This window comes from Peromyscus eremicus, chromosome 12, assembly GCF_949786415.1.
Source record: "Peromyscus eremicus chromosome 12, PerEre_H2_v1, whole genome shotgun sequence".
Taxonomy (NCBI): domain Eukaryota; kingdom Metazoa; phylum Chordata; class Mammalia; order Rodentia; family Cricetidae; genus Peromyscus; species Peromyscus eremicus.
This window is the reverse complement of record NC_081428.1, coordinates 78393016-78412897: the sequence shown is the minus strand read 5'-3', so window position 1 is coordinate 78412897 and position 19882 is coordinate 78393016. Positions and strand designations below refer to the sequence as shown.

Below are 19882 nucleotides of genomic sequence, written 5' to 3'. Positions count from 1 at the left end.
TCTCTCTGCTCTGCTCCCTCCCCGCTTCTCTCTCTCCAGGCCTGGCTCTCCTCTTTCTCCTCCCCACCTTTCCCTCTAAACACTAACACTGTCGTGACCGTGACCTTTCCATGCGGTACCCAGCCCGCCACCAGCGCCATTTATCTTTCACAGAGCCCCAATCCTCATTTATAAAACAAGGGAAAAGCAGGGAGGAATGGATGAGAACACGAACACCACTTAGCACAGACAGGATTTTTGATATATATCACCTGCTTTTAGAGAAAGAATGTGTGCGGGAAAGGAAGCAGGATATGTCACAGACTGTCAGTGTTTGGAAGGAACCTGAGGCTATTCCCTGCCACTGGTACTCTCTAGAAGAGCCGAGGTACTAAGACCAAAAATATACCTGGACCAGGCCTGCCAGGCCCACTTACCACTGTACTTAGAACTGTCAGCAAGGCATCTCCAGATATTCACCAGAGCCAAGACCCAGATTCAGAATTCCTGAAAAGCTGTCAAACCATCCTGGGGCCTCTGCCTGAGCTGAGAGACCCACTCAGCTCCAGAGGGTGCAGGATTCCCGGGTGGCAGCATCACCTGTCCCTAGCTCCACAGAATCACTGGAGGAAGGGAAGGCAGGCCAAAGAGGCACTGAGTGCCACGGGTCACAGGAATATATCATAAGAACTCAGCTGGCCAGGCGGTGGTGGCGCACGCCTTTAATCCCAGCACTCGGGAGGCAGAGGCAGGCGGATCTCTGTGAGTTCGAGGCTAGCTTGGTCTACAAAGCGAGTTCCAGGAAAGGCGCAAAGCTACACCGAGAAACCCTGTCTCAAAAAACCAAACAAACAAACAAACAAACAAACAAAAAGCCAAAAAAAAAAAAAAAAAAAAAAAAAAAAAAGAACTCAGCTGGTTATGGCAAAGCCACTACCTGAAGGGATCAAGGAATTCCCTCAGAGGAAGCCAAACCCCAGGGAGCATTTGGTGCTATTTGATTCGTTATATATCACCTGTCTCTGTTATGAATATCATGTGTGCCTTCATAGCTTTCCTAAGAATTACTAACAGTGTGGACTGGTCACTCTCTGGACATATACATTAAAGGTATTTGGAGAACAGCCTCAGAAAGACTTCCTTCCCTCAGGCCCATCCGTTTCTCCCCTTTCAGCACTGGAATCAGATATCTCCCTTAGCCACTTTCAAGGACTAACAGGAATAACAGTCCAGACCACATAAGTCTCCTGATTTAAGGTAAATTCCACATGGAGACACCACCTAGGTCAGGTGGACCTTAAGTAACAGCTTCACACAATTTAGTTCGGCCCCTCCTTCCTTTTTTTTTGTTTCGGTTTTGTTTTTTGTTTTTGTCTCCCCCCTCCCCCCCACGGTTTCTCTGTGTAGCTTTGCACCTTTCCTGGAACTCACTTTGTAGACCAGGCTGACCTTGAACTCAGACATCCACCTGCCTTTGCCTCCCAAGTGCTGGGATTAAAGATGTGCGCCAGTATGCCCAGCTTTACATCAGTTTATAGTATAAAACTATTTGTGTAAGCCGGGCAGTGGTGGCACATGCCTTTAATTCCAGCACTTGGGAGGCAGAGGCAGGCAGATCTCTGTGAGTTTGAGGCCAGCCTGGTCTACAAATCAAGTTCCAGGACAGCCAGGATTGTTACACAGATAAACCCTGTCTTGAAAAACCAAAAACCAAACCAAACCAAACCAACAAACAAACAAACAAAAACCACAAAAACAAACTATTTGTGTAGCATTTAATTGATACACTATTACAGCAATCTAGAGATAATCTAAGGTGTACAAGGAGCATAGGAACATAGGTGTACATAGGAAAGTTACATACCAATGATACTCCATTTTATAGAAGGTCTATAGACCTTTGGATTTTGATATCCACAGAGAGTCCTGGAACCAGTTCTCTGGGGGTACCACAAGACAATTATCTATCTATGGCTCAATTAGAATTACCAACATATTAACCACTGTATACAGAGAAATTCTGCTAATATTTAAAGTCTATCAATAAATGTTTAGAATGTTTTTAAATTAAAAAGATAACTCATATTTCTTGCTAGGTGATATGCTAAGGGCTGAATAGACACCTACAAATGATCAGAGAAACACATCCCCATGTTGGGTTCTTCAGGGTGCTCTGTAGTTCCCGAACATCTTCATTTTCCATGTTTAATTCCCTAGCCAGCTCATCTAGTCCTCTTTTCCCTAAAACACTCTTCTGCCCTGGGCCTGAGTGAGTAGGGATGAGTAGTGCCATCCTGGCAATAACCCATCCTCTTGCACCAAGCCTTCTTATTTCCCCATCCTTGGTCCTCTGGTCTGTTTTCATGGCAGTGTGCCTCTGCTGGGAAGAGTGCTACACGGACATAGGTGAAGCCCATCTAGTACAGGATCCCCAACCAGACAGACTCAGAATGGAATGCACTTGCCTAGAGCAAACCAAGAAGGCCGATTTTGCTTAGGTTCAGACCCAAGACTCTGGGGACACTGTGAGAGTCACCAGGTCCACTGCAGGATATGGCAAATGGGGACAAACCACCAGCCGCAACACCCAAACTTGATCTGCAGACTCCACAGCGTTCTAGCAAGCAGAACTTGCTTTCCAACACTGTTGCATGTTCACACTGCTGCTTGCTCTCCCCCACCCCGCTTCTTCCCAATAGGCCTATCACTGCAGCTGATGGTCAGGAATGCTATCCCTCACTAGCTTGACTCGATATCAGCTTACCCAATGGACCTTGCCTCATCTTCCCACTCATGGGCCTTCTGTGGGACTGAGCTATGTGTCCTCCCTCTGAGGAAGCAGTTGGGCCCTCTCTCTAGACTCTTTGCTGACCCCAGGTGGGGAGACTGGGGCTTCTTCAACAGCCACCCTCTGCCCTTCGGCTCTGGAGTAGCTGGGCCTCTTCACTGACAGGTTACTGGGGCCACCTGCCCTGCCCTGCCGCCCCATGGAGCTCCCAGGGCCCCTTTGTTGAAGGGAACCACCAGTGCTCCTCTTCCTCCTAGTCTTTTCCCATTCCTTCCAACTGTTGCACCTGAAAGTTAGTTTGGGACTTTTTATTTAAGGAAACAAAATGAAAAGAGACCTATAAATATGTATTTTATATATTTTTTAAAAATTTAAAGATTTTATGTGTACGAGTGTTTACCTGCAGGAGAACCTAGGTTCAATTCTCAGGCCCCACAATTCTCAGGTGGTTCACAACTGCCCCTAACTCCAACTCCAGGAGATCTGATGCCTTTTCCTGGTATCTTCAGGTACCAGGCACACATGTGGTACAGGCAAAACACTCATAAGGGGAGGGGAATAGCAATGGCACACGCCTCTAATTCCAGCACTTGGGAGTTCGAGGCCAGCCTAGTCTACAGAGCGAGTTCCAGGACAGCCAAGGCTACACAGAGAAATCCTGTCTCACAAAACAAAAAAACACTCATATACATAAATCTAAAAAAAGAAATTGTTGTTTTAAAAAGATCAGTTGCTGCTCTTCCACAGGACCTGAGTTTGGTTCCTACTACCCATATAGATGCTAAAAACATCTGTAACTCCAGTTCCAGTTCCAAAATCTGATGTCAGCCTCTTCTGGCAGAGGCCAGAATGAGGCATGCACATGGTATACATACATACATAAATAAAGAAATGAGGGAAGGAATCATGCACTATGGTACATGTCTGTAGTACCAGGTACTGCAGTAGCTAAGGCCAGACTGTGAATTTAGGCCTGTGTATGGTTAACATAGTAAGACAGGACAGGACAGGACGGGGGTGGGGGTGGGGGGGTGTGGGGAGGTGAAAAAAGAATGGACAAACACAGCTGGTACACAGGAAAGACGTACACTGTGCTGCAGGTCAGAGGATTCTCACAGAATAGACATCACACAGCACAGGCCATCACACATACATGCCTCGGGGTTGGCCAACTTGTGACGTTTTTTCCTAGCAAGGAAATCAGGCCAGGAGAAGGAAGTAGCAGAGAAAGAAAGCGCACGTTGGACACATGGGTTCACGCCTGGAAGCCTAGCACTCTGGAGGCTGAGGCAGGACTGCCTTAGCCATCCCAGGCCACACACTCTAGGCCAGACTAGTCTATATTGAGACTGTCTCAAAAAATGGAAAGCGGGGAAAGGGCTGCTGGAGAGATGGCTCAGTAACTGAGCGCACTGGCTGCTACAGAAAACCCAGGTTTGATTCCTGACACCCACCGACACGGCAGATCCAGTGTCAGGGGACCCAACACCCTCTTCTGGTCTCCACAGGAACTGTACACATGTGACACATGGAAATACAGGCATACAGGGAAAACACTCATACACATAAAATAAAATAAAAACCATTTAAAACAAAAAAAGAGGGGGCTGCAGAGGGGGCTCAGCAGTCAAAAGTGCCTGCAGAGAACCTGGTTCAAATCACAGGACCTACACTGTCCGTATCATGCATGACTCCGGTTCCAGGGGAGCCGGTTCCTCTTCTGACGTCCTCAGGTACTAGGCACACACATGGTGTAGTACACAGACGTATATGCAGGCAAAATGCTCATACACATAGAATAAACAAATATCTCTCTCTCTCTCTCTCTCTCTCTCTCTCTCTCTCTCTCTCTCTCTCTCTCTCTCTCTCTCAAGTAGAAAAACAGTCAAGGGCAGAAGAGGAGGGCAGGCCAGGGCATCTGGAGCCACTCTGCTTCAGTTCCCAAGGCTCAATACCAAGGTACCCTCCCTGTTCCGTATTTTGCCTCATTACTTGGTATTCTTACCCTCTTGACCTACCTCATACAAGCAGTCATCACAGGTATCTGGGGAAGCCCCCCTCAGGTATGAGTCTTCTTGTTCAACAAGGCAACTCTCACCTGAAGTTGGCAGGCAGCAACCAGGGTCTCCTGCACATTGTTCAGGCTGAGCTCTAGTTCAGAAGTGTAAATGAAATGCAGGATTTGGCACATGGCATTGTAAGACACACCGTGGATCAGGACCTCTTCCTGCTCCATCTCCTTCAATCCCCCAGCAAACATTCCTCTGTAAGGCAAAAAGACACAAGGCATTGAGAGTTACTCAGTCAGGACTTCAGTGTAGGCCACAAAAAGCATTCAGAAGGGACTGAGAGCTAGTGGTGGGGCTGGCCGGATGACAGTCTGCATGCCGAACACCGACTGCTCTGTGTCCTGAGTAACAGACGGCAAAGGGGAGTCAGTATATAGAAGGAGCCTGATCAGTTGGGCAGCCGTCCTGGGATCGCTTGACTCCCCAAACACGGCCCAGGAACCCTACATGCCCTTCCCGGGAGCAGTGCCTCGTCTGCCTGCTGCACATCCACCAGTGCAGTTCTCAGGCTGGACAGCAACTGGAGGAAGCTTCGAAAGAATGTGCTAACAGCAAATACGTAATAGCTGAGAGTCACTGCATTACATGTATTTAATAGAAAAAAATCATTCCACATGGGTTCCAGGTTGCCTTTCCTGTTGACAGGGCATCAAGAAGCTTCAATATAACTAGTAAGGCAAACTTATCTACAGAGGTATTATGTTTTCCTAAGGACATCTCAAACAAAGACACTAAAAACAACCAACAAGCCAGGTGTGGTGGTGCACACCTGATGTGGAATAATCCTTTTGTACACTGTGAAGATTTGTCACTCAGATTGTTTAATGAAAGGCGGATTGCCCAGTAGCCAGGCAGGAATTATAGACAGGACAACCAAACTAGGAGAGTGATGGGAAGAAGGGCGGAGTCAGGGGGACAACAGCCAGCCACTGAGGGAGTAGAACTTGTAGAAAATGAAGTAACAAGCCATGAGCCACATGGCAAAGTATAGATAAGAAATATGGGCTAATTTAAATGTAAGAGTTAGGTAGTAACAAGCCTGAGCTATTGACCAAGCATTTATACGTAATATTAAGTTCCTGTGTTGGTTATTTGGGAGCAGGCAATCAGGACAAGAAAACTCCACCTACACACACCTTTAATGCCAGCACTTGGGCAGTAGAGGTGAATGAATCTCTGTGAGTTGGAGGCCAGCCTGGTCTACATAATGAGTTCCAGGACAGCCAGGGCTACATAGAAGAAGCCTATCTCAAAAAAACAAAAACAAATAAATGAATCATGCTTACTTAGGGCAGAATGTTGGAAACCTTGAGTTTAACTATATTAGTACCTCTCTCCCAAAACCTAAACAATGCACCTCATAAAATCATTTTATAATTCCATTTTAAAAAGCAAATTCAAGAAGTAGATGGTAAGCCAGCTCATGTGTTTTTACTGATTTACTTGGGCCATTGTTTGCAGAACTATCTCTCTGGCCAGATTTTATTTAATTTTTAAGCTTTACTTAAAATTTAAGGTTTATTTATTCTTAAACTATTGTAGTAAATGATATTCTCTGAGCTACATCACTTAGCCACAAAAAATCAAATATAGTAACTATAAAAAAATGACACTTAAGCATAACTATACATCTTAAGAAACCCTGTCTTGCTGGGTGGCAGTGGCACACGCCTTTAATCCCAGCACTCAGGAGGCAGAGCCAGGTGGGAATCTCTGTGAGTTCGAGGCCAGCCTGGGCTACAGAGTGAGACCCAGGACAGGCATCAAAACTACACAGAGAAACCCTGTCTCCAAAAACAAAACAAAACAAAACAAAACAAAAAAACAAAAGAAAAGAAAAGAAAAAGAAAGAAACCCTGTCTTGCTGGGCGTGGTAGTGCACACCTTTAATTCCAGCACTCCAGAGGCAGAGGCAGGGCTATACAGAGAAACTCTTGTCTCAGAAAACAATACAAGAAGAAGCCCTTGTTTGCTCTTCTCTTCTTCCCTAAATGTCCATGACTCAGCCTAACGTATGTTCTCTGCTTATCTTAACAAACTCCAGTTGGCTTCACTTTGACTCCTCAAACTTTTCCTGCAGTAGTTATAACTGGAAGGCGGACCCTAAGGAGAAAGGGAACTAACCGTTCCAGCTGCTGATGGCAGTGCTAGGCTTGGCCCCTGGCTATCACTGACAGTATCTTGGAGGTAAACCACTAAACTTCTGGCATATACATTAACATTTTTTTCTTGAGATTCTATTTATTTACTTACTTACTTATTTTTTATTTTTTTGAGACAGGGTCTCACTATATAGCTCGGCCTGTCCAAGAACTCTCTCTGTAGACCAGAGAGAGTTTGAACTGACTTTGAACTCATGAGATCCACCTGCCTGTGCCTCCCAAGTTTTGAGATTAAGGGCAGGTGACACTACCACCCGGAAAGATTGTATCTATTTTTATGTAAGTGTTGCCTGAATGCACATCTTTGCACTATATGGTCCAGTGTCCTCTGAGATCCCCTGGGACAGTAGTTACAGACAGTTGTGAGCTACCATATGGGTGCTAGGAATTGAACCTGAGTCCTCTACAAGAGCAGCCAGTGCTCTTAACTGCTGAGCCATCTTTCTGGCCTCCTGACATACAAATTTAATGATGACAGAGGAGGAAGACAGGCAGGTAGCTTGGTAGCAGCAGAGTGCTTACCTAGAATTAGAATGCACAGAGCCCTAGGTGCCATTTCCAGCATAGAAATGGGAAGGAAAGAGTAAGGTTGGGAGGGAGGGAAGGGGGGACAGAGGGAGGATGATAGTTGTTTGGATTGGGAAAATACTGAAATAATGAGAAGGAGCTTAAGGGAGTTTGACTTGAAAGTAACTCACTAGAGTGCTTGGAAAGAGCAGGAGCTGGACACTGAGGAAGCGAGACTATCTGAAGAAGTCTCAGTAGAAGATGGCTGCACAGATGAGGAGGCAGGCACACAGATTCAGGGTTTGGAAGAGCTTTCTGCACAACATAGCCAACCAAGAGGGAGTAAGCGAGATGGAAGGTGGGGCAGGCGGAGCTCAGCTGTATCTCCAGGGCAGGACAGAAAGCGTGCTGGAATCTAGAATGAGGAGATGCTGCTGTAGGGGAATTTTTACATAAAGTGCCCTAGAAAGGAGAGGCTGAAGAATGGGCTGGGGAAGAGGCAGAAAACCAGTTACACAGGAGGCTCTTGGCCCAGGAAAGGACAGTGTTGTTGGAAAACTGCAGCTGAAATGCCAGGGTACAGCTAAGAGCCTGCTGATAGACTGACTCCAGGAGCATCTGGAGGACATAAGACCCTTTGTGGGGCAAAGCGGCTGGGCAACTGGAGGAAAATTCAGGAGGAACTAGTTTAAACAAAATAAGTGGGGGGATCCTACCATGTCACATTAAGACATTCAAGCAGAGATGTAACAGGTCTTTCTTTGGACTGCCAGCTCCCAAATAATGACATGAAGACTTTTTTTTTTTTAATTATGAAAGCTAGGCCTTAGCTTAGACTTGTTCCCAACTAGCTCTTAAAACTTAAATTGACCTGTTTATATTAATCTATGTTCTGCCACATGGATCGTTACCTCTCCTCAATACTTCCAACTTCCTCTGTGTCTGTCTGGGGAATCTCCTGCCTCCGATTCTTTCCCAAAGTTCCTATTTCTCCCTGGAAGTCCCACCTATCCTCTCCAGTCTAGCTATTGGCCATTCAGCTCTTTATTAAACCAATCAGAATGTGCCGTAGGCAGGTGAGGAAGGACAGACATCTTCACACAGTATACAAAAAGACTACCCCAACGCAGAGATATTGATTAGGTATCAAAAGGAAAGAGGCAATAACCAGGACCAAACATGCTTTTATTACTGTAGAGTAAAGAGACCAAGCCTACTTCCAAGTTTGAAAACCTACCAAAACCCACCAATCCCTGGGCTTGGCTTGAAATCTCACAAATCCCCACCCTCTCTGGAAAACTCCACCCCCAAGAAACCCTGAGCCTCATGTTCAGTTCCCTGCTGCTTCTCACCTGAGCAGAGGCAGCCACCCTCTGTGTCTCTCCTAATAGATGTCTGTGTGAGGTTTGTTGTGTACCAGGATACCTCTCCCTTCAGAGCTGTAACACTTACAATGACCTTCACCACCGTCGTTACACTATTTTGTGTTGCTAGGGTAGAACCCAAGCTCTCCTGACAGCTTCCTACTGCTGAACTACACCACCAGCCTTAAGATGGAAGACTAAACATCACAACCAGCAACTACCTTACCTTTCACTTATATTTTAACTAGGTAACTAATATAACTATAGATTTAAAGATGTAATATCTGATAATATTACTCTGCTACAAAGTGTTTCCAGCTAGAAATGGTCAAAGATAGAAGTTGAGATGGCAATAGTATTTTTTTTTTTTTTTTTTTTTTTTTGGTTTTTTTGAGACAGGGTTTCTCTGTGTAGCTTTGCGCCTTTCCTGGAGCTCACTTGGTAGCCCAGGCTAGCCTCGAACTCACAGAGATCCTCCTGGCTCTGCCTCCCGAGTGCTGGGATTAAAGGCGTGCGCCACCACCGCCCGGCGGCAATAGTATTTTTTAAAGGTGTCTTCTGCTGGAAGCACAGTCTGAAACATTTATTCATACTGTTTTGTGGCCCTTATGTTATTACTATGTGACAATAACTATTGTGAGATTATTAAAAAAAAAAAAAAAAAAAAAAAAAAAAAGATCTGAGCCAGTTGGGGCAGCACATGCTTTTGACCTCAGTACTTTGGAAGCAGTGTGGTCTACATTCCACTTCTAGACTGGCCAAAGATACACAGTCCCCCGCTGCTGCCTCAATAAATAGCTAGATAGACAGACAGACAGATAGTTAAATAACTGATTAAATCCATAAAAAGTTGTGGTGAAATCCCTCTTAAGGATGGTTTGCACCCTAATGCACCAAGGTCACCCCAGGGGCAGGTGACTCTGCGTTTTTGCTTTTATTTCAGACACATCTGGTAAACCAATTCTTACCTATCACTATCTAGCACAGTGGTTCTCAACCTTCCTAATGCTGCAACCCTTCAGTACAGTTCTTCATGTTGTGGTGACCCCCCTGCAACTAAAATTATTTCCATTGCTAGTGTTATGAATCGTATTGTTAGTATCTGTGTTTTCCAATGGTCTTAGGCAACCCCTGTAAAAGGGTCATTCAACCCCCACAAAGGGGTCTCCCATAGGTTGAAAACCACTGCTCTAGCAGAACAGCCAGAAGGGAGAGGCTGCTCTTACAAGATTCTCTGAGGCCCATCCCTCAGCTTTTAGAAGCAGTAAACAAGTACTGAAGAGGAGATTTGGACGGTTGGACTTTCAAGAGGAGACCAGTGGAGCAGCCTTAAAGTTGTGCAGAGTGCAAGGTTGGCACTTTTGGGAGTGATCACCCATGCTGGGGCAGGCTTCTCTTTGTAAAGTCTCTCAATCATTTAGCCAACTCCAACTCAAGTACATTTAGGTTTATATTACACAATGGATATGGCTCCACCCCCATGTCATACCATATCTGATAGGATTAATTTCCACAAATGTGGATCCTGGGCTGAAAAGTTAACATACATTCACAACCGAACAGTCCTATTCACCTGATCTTCCACCACTCCCCACACTGGAGCCAGGAACCTGGCCCCCACACCATCTACAAACATGCTAAGAGCCAGGAAATACTGGCTCTAACTCTGCCAGCATGAGAAGAAATATTATTATAAATGGAATAAAAATATCGTATCACACTGTTAAAAAGCCATTTCAATAGTCTTTCTGAACAATCTAGAATTTTGCTAGTTTTGGACTATAATTATAATCTCTTATCTATTCGAAGAGACAGGTCTTTTCAGGGGTGAGTTAAACTTTCTTCCATCCTTTCTTGAAGATTTCTGACTTGTAAAAATTTGGCAGGTTTTTGTTTTTGTTTTGTTTTGTTAGGGTTTTGTTTTTGTTCTAGTCAAGGTCTTTCTATGCAGCTCCAGCTATGCTGGAACTTTCTATGTAGACCAAGCTGGCATTGAACTCACAGAAATCCACTTGTCTCTGCCTCCTAAGTCCTGGGTTTTGGCTGAGAAATTTGGTTTTTGTTTGTTTTGTTTTGTTTTGCTTAAGACAACTTAAATTATGTAGTCCAGGTTGGCCTCAACCCTGTGAATGCTGGGACTACAAGTGTACAGTACCATGTCTGTCTATTTCAAGTGTTATCAAATTTATCAGTTTCAATTCTTGTCATTGTTTTATGTCAAACTTAGAATGACTTTTCCCTCTGAGATTATATTAGAAAATACTTCTCTGTATTTTCCTCTAGGTTGTTACTTAAAACTCAGGCTTGGCCGGGCGGTGGTGGCACACGCTTTTAATCCCAGCACTCGGGAGGCAGAGCCAGGCAAATCTTTGTGAGTTCGAGTCCAGCCTGGTCTACAGAGTGAGATCCAGGACAGGCTCCAAAGCTACACAGAGAAACCCTGTCTCGAAAAACAACAACAACAACAACAACAACAAAAAACAAAAAACAAAAACAAAAACAAAAAACAACCTTGGGCTTGAGGGCGGGAGAGATGGTGTAGTGGCAATGATCTGACTCATAATGACCTGAGTCAGATCTCCAACACACATTAAAAGCTGGCCAATGCAACACAGCCTGTAACTCCGAGATATGAAGCAGAGCCAGAGGACCCCTGGGCTCGCTGGTCAGGTTCAGTTAGAGACTGTTTCAAAAACTGGAATAGGATGAAGAGCAAAGGAAGTCTGAGGGGTTGACCTTGGCCTCTACATGGATGGACCCCGCACACCCCCAGCACACACATCAGACTGGTGGTGTGGCCCTAACAGACATCCGTCTAGCATGTGCCAAGACTGCTAGGTTTGAACCTTAGCACCGCAAAACAAAACTGTTGATCACTTGGCATTAATGTTTGTATAAGGCACGGAGCAAGGGTCCAACTTTGTTCTTCTGGTGGCAATGGTGGTATCCATTGTCCCTCCCTTGATTTACAATGTCATTTTTGTCATGTGCAGAGTTCCTGTTGTATTTGTGGTATTTCTGAACCTCGTGCTTTTTCTCTGTTTCTTTCTCTCTCTCCAACAGCAGCAGCCTCAAACCCCACACACTGATACCACAGCCAGTACAGGGCAGGGCCAACCCCCTCTCGTGACTGTTGCTCCCACCATTTTCTGACCGTTGCTTGCTTTTTCTTTTCAAGTTTATAACAAGTTTGTGCAATTTACTCCCAATAAATCCTCTTGGGAACATCATAAACATTCAGATTAATGCAGAGAACTAGCTCTTTGCAAGGAACACAATGGCCCTTTCTTTTCTACGTCCAGTTATGCTCGTGTTCTCTTCAGAAGTCCAGCAAGCTTCCAAAGTCCCACAGACTAAGCACAAGGTAGACTATTTCCAGATAGTCCATGTTCAGCCAGCCTCTTGCCATCTCTCTTTGCATTTTGTAGTCTGGACTTTCCAGAGCTGCTGCTGCACAGACTTCCCTTGCTGACTTCTCTGCCCAGACCTCCAAGGTGCTGATAAGAGCAGAAATGGCAGGTCCCTGAGCAGTGTGGGCATGGCTCACATACCCATAACCCAGCTTTCCAGAAACAGAAGCTGGAGAAATGCTGCCAGTTTTAAGGTAGCCTAATCCATAAAGGGAGTTCTAGCCAACCTCTTAGACGGCATTTTAATGGGGTGAGGAGTAAAGTAAAATAAAGTCTTGAAAGCAGGTATGTAAATATAAAGAGATGGAAAGCAACCTGGCAAAATGTTGGTAATTATCATGTTCATCACACACTATTCTTTCAACTTCCATAGCTTTAAGTCCACAGTAAAATAAAAAGGAAACACACACGCACACACACCCCCCAAAAGCTGGGTGTGGTGGGGAAGAAGAGGCAGGCAGATATCTGAGTTGGAGGCCAGCCTAGTCTACAGAATGAGATCCAGGACAGCCAGAGTTACATGGAGAAACCATGTCTTGAAAACCAAAACCAAAACCAAACAAAACCAAAAAAACCCCACAACATTTAAGTCAAGCCAGTCATGATCCAGTTTTCAAAAATGAGAATAGGCCCAGCAGAGAGCCAAACTGAAAGATGAACTCTGAAGACCTCTTCTGTGCTGGGCTGGTTGAGAGCTTTGAAGGAAGGAGAAGACCCAGCCACCTCCAGTGCCAGGGACCCCACTTGGGAAAGGTAGGCCTGCCTGTGATCGCCCTACAGAAACAGTTACAGGGGAGGGATACATAAGGGCCTCCCTCCTTGAGGGTCTAGGCAGTTAGTCGATGGTTACCGAGGGAGGGAGGGAAAGACAGTTTTTCTTCCTTTCTTCTTTTTTTTTTTTGGTGACATTTTCTTAAGTGGTATAGTCACCAGTAAGGTACTCATGTCACTAAAATACCTCTCACCCAACTCTCCTGCAAGAGACCCTAATACACTCAGTGGGTCACCAAAAACAAACAAAACAAAATGTAGGAGGGCTGGGAGGGAACAAGAGAGTATTAAGGTGACTATGATCAAAACACATTCTATACATGTATGAGAGTATCATAATGAAACCCATTAATAAAAACACTGAATAAACATAGGTAGCTTACCTGAAGTAATCACACGATGCAGCTAGCAGAATTCGATGAGCCTCAATGTGTCTCCCCTCCACCACCAGGACAACATCAAAGAGGATCCCACTGTCTCGCAAAGCAAGCAGGCCCCGGAGCAGGGCCTGGGAGTGCTGGGTGCTTCGATAGGTGTTGTTGACGCAGTGTGAGTGGGAGGGCTGTGCTGGCAGCTTGCACAGCTGGGCAAACTCCTGCTCCTCTGCCATCCTGACAGCCTCAGCAGCCCTCACCACTGTAGTCAGCTGCAAGACACAGGGAGCAAGGAGTGGGCAGGTAGGAAGCTGGCTGGTACCCCAGGCCAACGGCACTGCCCCTGCGGCACCCCTGCAGCACCCGCTGCGGTGACTTCTTCCCTGCGATCCCAAAGCCTGCTCCTCCCAGCCGCGGTCCCACCGGCTTCGGTCTTATAGCTGGTCTCTTCACCCACACGGCCTTCATCCTATGTGCCACCCTCAACTCTGCAGGAAAACAAGTGTTCTAGGCTGGCATGACAACTCACAAATGGAATCCTGGCTACTCGGAGAAGATCACAAATTCAAGGGCAGAAAATTTAGAGAGACCCTGTCTCAAAACAGAATTAAAAAGAGGACAGGGGTGTAGTTCAGTAAAGCACTGGACAGAGAAGAGTTCTGGGAGAAGACTTGAGACAGGATAGAAAGACAGGGAAAGTAAAGAGAACATGGGAGAAAAAGCAGCCTCTCGCTCCCACGATCAGGTTTATTTTTCACCGGCTGAGAGTTAAGAAATTCAATGTAACTGATAAGTCACCAAAAGATGGCCTACAACAATATCCCTTTCCTGAGAAATATCTCAAACAAGAATACTAAAACAAGCCAGACACGGTGACTCAGCCTTTAATCCCAGCACTCTGAGTTTGAGGCCAGCCTAGTCTACATAGCAAACAAGTTCCAGGCCAGCCGAAGCTATACAGTGAGATCCTGTTTCAACACCAAAAGTGCTGAAACAGAAAAAAAAAAAAAAAAAAACTTTGCTTAAGGCCACACCTATGTGACCTTTGAGTTTACCTTTATTAGCTCTTTCTTCTTTATCCCTAAAGCCAAACAATGCACCTCATTAACACTTTACAATTTCACAATTGTTTTGGTTTTTCCAAGACAGGGTTTCTCTGTGTAGCTCTGACTGTCCTGGAACTCACTCTGTAGACCAGGCTGATCTCCAACTCAGAGATCCACCTGCTTCCACCTCCTGAGTAGTGGGATTAAAGGTGTGTGTGTGTGCTACCGCCGCCGCCGCGGCCACCGCCACCACCTGGCTCAAAAGGAAAATCTTTAAGAAAAGTAATAAGTAGGTGTTGGAGAGATGGCTCAGTGATTACAAGCACTGGCTACTGGTCTTCTAGAGGACTCGAGTTCAGTTTCTGGGACCTACATGGTGCCTTATGCTGTTTGCAACTCTAGCTACAGAGGATCCAATGCCCTCTTCAGGCTTCCACAGGCACCAGGCACGCAAAAAAATGTGGTGCACAGCCATACATGCAGGCAAAACACCCATACACATAAAATAAAAATCAATCTTTTGCTGGGCGTGGTGGCGCATGCCTTTAATCCAGCACTTAAGAGGCAGAGGCAGGCGGATCTCTGTGAATTCAAGGCCAGCCTGGTCTATAGAGGGAGTTCTAAGACAGTCAGGGCTATACAGAGAAACCCTGTCTTGAAAAAAAAAAAAATCTTTGGGGGAGGGGGCAGGACTAGGGCGATGATGGTTCAGTGGTTAAGAGCATGTACTGCTCTCTTCCACAGGACCAGAGTTCAATTCCCATCACTCCTGTCAAGAAGCTCACAACTACCTGCCTATATCTCCAGCTCCAGAGGGATCTGATGTCTATCTTCTGTGGCACCTGCACTCATGTGCACATGGACATAAACACACACACATATAATTAGTATACATTTTTTTAATCAAGGCCATCATTATCTGCAAAGGGAGTCTGAGGCTAACTTGAGCTATGTAAAAAAACAAAACAAAACAAAAACCCCAAACAATAACTAAATATTACCTTACAATACTGGGTGTGGTGGCTCACACCTTCAATCCCAGCACTCGGGGAGGCAGAGCCAGGTGGATCTCTGTGAGTTCCAGGCCAGCCTGGTCTACAGAGTGAGATCCAGGACAGCCAGGGCTATGTAGAGAAGACCCTGTCTCAAAAAACAAAAAACAACAAAAAAGATTACCTTCTAATAATTTGGCCAATATGCTCAAAAACTGCAAAACGATTTTAAAAGGAACCATAAAAACCTAAGAAAGCGCCGGGCGGTGGTGGCGCACGCCTTTAATCCCAGCACTCGGGAGGCAGAGCCAGGCGGATCTCTGTGAGTTCGAGGCCAGCCTGGGCTACCAAGTGAGTTCCAGGAAAGGCGCAAAGCTACACAGAGAAACCCTGTCTTGAAAAACAAACAAAAACAAAACAAAACAAAACAAACAAAAAAAAAAAACCTAAGAAAGCCAGGCGATGGTGGCACATGCCTTTAATCCCAACACTCAGGAGGCAGAGGGAAGTGGATCTCTGTGAGTTCAAGGCCAGCCTGGGCTACAGAGTGAGTTCCAGGACAGGCTCCAAAGCTACACAGAGAAACCCTGTCTCGAAAACAAACAAACAAACAAACAAACAAACAAAAAACCCCAAAAACAAAAACCTAAGAAAGCCAAACCTACTACAAATATCCCTTTGCCAACACACACACACACACACACACACACACACACACACACACACACACACACACGGAATGAACCAGAAACAACTGTGCACACTAGGGGTCAGGAAGCAGCTATCCTGGAGGTAAGATAGGTCCTGTGGCCAACCATATGCTCTTTTAGCACAGGTCAGCCATTTAAAAGGCCAGAGCCTTCCTGCCACCTTACAAACCACCGCCAGTTCCCCACCATTTCTTTAATAATGAAGATGAAAACAAGGGTCAGTGCAACGGCTCGGTGGGAAACATTCGCCCTGTAGGCCTGACAACCTGAGTTCGATGCCTGGAACCCACATAAAGATGGAGGACTGAACTCCACACATACACTGTGCTGCACACACACATACAACAGCAACAATAAATAAGTGAAGTGTAAAGATTTATTTTTATTTTGTACACTATGTATGTGTGAGCCCTCAGAGGTCAGAAGAAGGTGGCGGCTCCTCTGGAATGCAGTGTGTGAGCCATCCATCGGCTGAGGTGCTGGGAACAGAATCCAGTCTTCTGTAAGAGCAGTAAGTACACAAACTACTGAACCATTTTACCAGCCCCCAAATATGTAGATTTTAAAGTAAACAGATGTTAACACAAAACTAGCCCAGAAAGGCTTCTTACTACAGAAGGGGCACATCCCTCCCCACCACCCACCTCCTCTTCTGGACCTCTGCTCTCACGCCTCTGCAGCCTCCCATCACACATGCTCACTTCTCCTCCATCTGTCTCCTGGCTGCAGGACTCTATTGGCTTATCCACACTTCCTTTCTACCCTGAACTGGGTGTTTTCTCACAAGGCCCTAGAGAGGGTTAGAGCTGTATGTCCCACCATCTATCTCTGGGTTAGGATCTCTCCAGCCTGGAAACTCTGCCCTACAAGGCCTCCTCTCCTGACCTCTTCCTTTCCTTCAGTCCATCCATTTCCCCAGGACACGCATTCCCAATGACATCTCCAGCCAGAGCCCCTCCCAGCTGGCCTGTTTTTGTCAATCGTACACTACATTTTCTATCTCTTAGCCTCAATGACTGCCCCCCACCCCCTCTCTAGTCAGGGTTTCTCTGTGTAGCCTTGGCTGTCCTGGATCTCACTCTGTAGACCAGGCTGGCCTTGAACTCACAGAGATCCACCTGCCTCTGCCTCCCAGGTGCTGGGATTAAAGGCATGCGCCACTAAGCCCAGCTTCTCTTTTCCTTTTTTATTTTTTATTTTTTTTAGATTTATTTATTATGTATACAGTGTTCTGCCTACATGTGTCCTTGCAGGCCAGAAGACAGCACCAGATTTCATTATGGGTGGTTGTGAGCCACCATGTGGTTGCTGGGAATTAACTCAGGACCTCTGGAAGAGCAGTCAGTGCTCTTAGCCACTAAGCCATCTCTCCAGCCCTCTTTTCCTTTTTAAGCCTATGTTTTCTAAGCTCCTTTGGTCTTGACTCTTCTCCTGGATCTTGCATAGCCATTCCCTTATTCTTCCATGGTCACAGTTTAGAGTCAGAGCATAGGAATGTTGTTCCAACAGATTTCCCTCTCACCTCATTCTCTCCAGACTCTTCTGTCCAGGATGGACAGGAGACCAAAAATGCACCTATGACACCCATCATCCTCCGCATAGGACCAGGTTTGTTTCTCATGATCCTACTCTGGCCATGACCAAGCTGATCACATCTACCTCGCACCTTCATATACTCTCAACAAACATGCTCTGGTGGTGAACCTGTCTTCTCTACCCTTGACAGCCTGTCTCACAAGCTTCCCAGGGCTAGTTAGTTCCTATGGCTACACCTATCAGATTCTGGGTACTTGGCTGCTACCTCCAAACCTCAGCTTCCTCACCACAACAAATTATGGAGTCGGGAGGGCTTCCTCATCTGTGGATGACTATGAGGACTAATTGCCTTAACAGACACTGACTCCCACCCCACCACGTGTACAGGGATGGGGTCCCACAGCTGTCAGCTGAGCGGCCCATCTGCCCTCTTGGAAAGGGATAGATATCATCTACTTCCTAAACAGCCACCACAAGAACAAGTACAGTAAAATAGGATGACTACTCCCCTGGGCAAAGTACATTTACTAAGACCAAGAAAAGGAATTCGGCACAACATCCAAGGTCTCTGGTATAGCCAGACATAATGGCACAAGGCTGACTCCAGCACTCAGGAGTACTGATAAGAGAGGACCACAAGTCTGAAGCCAGCCTGGAATATGTAGAGACTTGTCATAAACAAATAATGGAAGAAATTGGAGCTAGGGTTAGAGAAAAGGTTCAGAACAACTAAGAGCGCATACTATTCTTGCAGAGAACTGGAGTTTGGTTCCCAGCACTTTATCAGGTGGCTCAGTTCCAGGGGTCCGGACGCCCTCTGCTGGCATCCAGAGCACCTTCACTCTGGCACACATACACAGACACTTTTTTTTCTTTAAAGACAGAACATGGAGACTCTGGTGACTGCAAATCTATAATATTCTTCCCGCATTCCATTAGCTTCTGTTTATAACTTCATGCCCCGCCTACAGTCCACCCTATAAACATGTTTTACTTAAGGGATCCTATGTGATCCTGTCAAGACATCTGGTTTTCCTCCCATTGTTTGCTATCGCAAACAGTTGGGCACTGGAAATTACTTTAGAGGAATCTTCAACTTATCGTTTACTGAAAAGGCATCCTCAACCCACCCACCCCAGTCTTCAGCAGTACAACGTAAGATGTGCAACAAAAGAAAAACCAGCAGCTTGGAAAGAGCAGAGGAGGGGGCGGGTCCTTATTTCCAAGGAGGGAGTCTCCAAGGGGTGCTGACGTGCTCCGTGGCTTGTTTCCCGAGGCGCACACTAGGAGCATCTCAGAGCTCGGCCTGACCCTTGGAAGCAGCCGCGGGAGAAAGGTGGCCCCGTCGCGCCCCGCCCGATCTGTTCGTTCGGCCTGGCAGGATCCTAAAGGATCTAAACTAGTACAACCCGGTGATTCTGCACGGACAGCGCGAACTCTTCGGCTACTCTCAGCAACCGCAGGCGCGGCTGAAGAGTCTGAGGTCACGCCAGGCGCGGCAGCCAGGCCCGCCCTGGCGCCTGTTGCAATCCCTGCTCGCGTAGCCTCGAGGGTCGGGGACTGGCCGGAGGCCACACTCGGACCCGCGGCCCGCGACAGAGCCTGGCCGACCGGGCTGAGACGGCCACGGCCCGCCTCATCCGCGCGAAGGCCTCGGCCGCCCGCACCACGGCGCCGAGCTCGCGCCGGAGGCCCGGGGGTCGCCCGGCCGAGCCCCCGCCACGTCAGGCAGTCGCCCGCGCCCGCCCCGGACGCCCGCGGCACTCGGCCCGGCTCCCCGCTCCCGCCGCCGCCCCCGCCGCCGCCGCCCCCGTTCCCTTCCCCGCGTGCAGCGCGAGCTCGGCCACGCAGGCCGGCCGGGCCCACTCGGTACACGCCTCGCAGCTGACCTGGTGCTGCCGCAAGCCGAGGCCGCTCTCGCAGCAGGCGGGAGGCCGGAGGCGGGGGCGGAGCCTCGCCGTCACGTGGGACACCGCGCAGGCGCAAGTGGACTTACGGGAGGGGGGCGCCGGCGGGGCGGGGCGGGGCTGAAGAGCGGGCCGGACCGGGGCTGAGCTGCTGCGGTGTCGCTGGGTGCCTTTTGGAGGTGCAGATCTGTGCCCTTCTTTCCCTTTCTCCTTGCTCGTTCTCTCATTGATGCTCCTTTGCTCGCTGGCCTCTTCACACCCATTCAT

The 19882-nt window shown here is 47.1% G+C and overlaps 1 protein-coding gene across 1 annotated transcript in view; it reads right to left on the bottom strand.

Annotated features, from left to right (window-relative positions):
• The window catches only part of Klhl22 (kelch like family member 22), a 44208-nt gene extending 24557 nt beyond the window's left edge, over positions 1 to 19651 (bottom strand). The window contains exons 1-3 of the mRNA XM_059276998.1: positions 19598 to 19651; positions 13434 to 13696; positions 4866 to 5031 (exon numbers count right to left, since the gene is read on the bottom strand). Coding sequence (XP_059132981.1) covers positions 4866 to 5031; positions 13434 to 13660 — 393 coding nt within the window. The 5' untranslated portion in view covers positions 13661 to 13696; positions 19598 to 19651. The remainder of the gene's footprint in view (positions 1 to 4865; positions 5032 to 13433; positions 13697 to 19597) is intronic.
• Between the last annotated feature and the right edge of the window lie 231 nt (positions 19652 to 19882).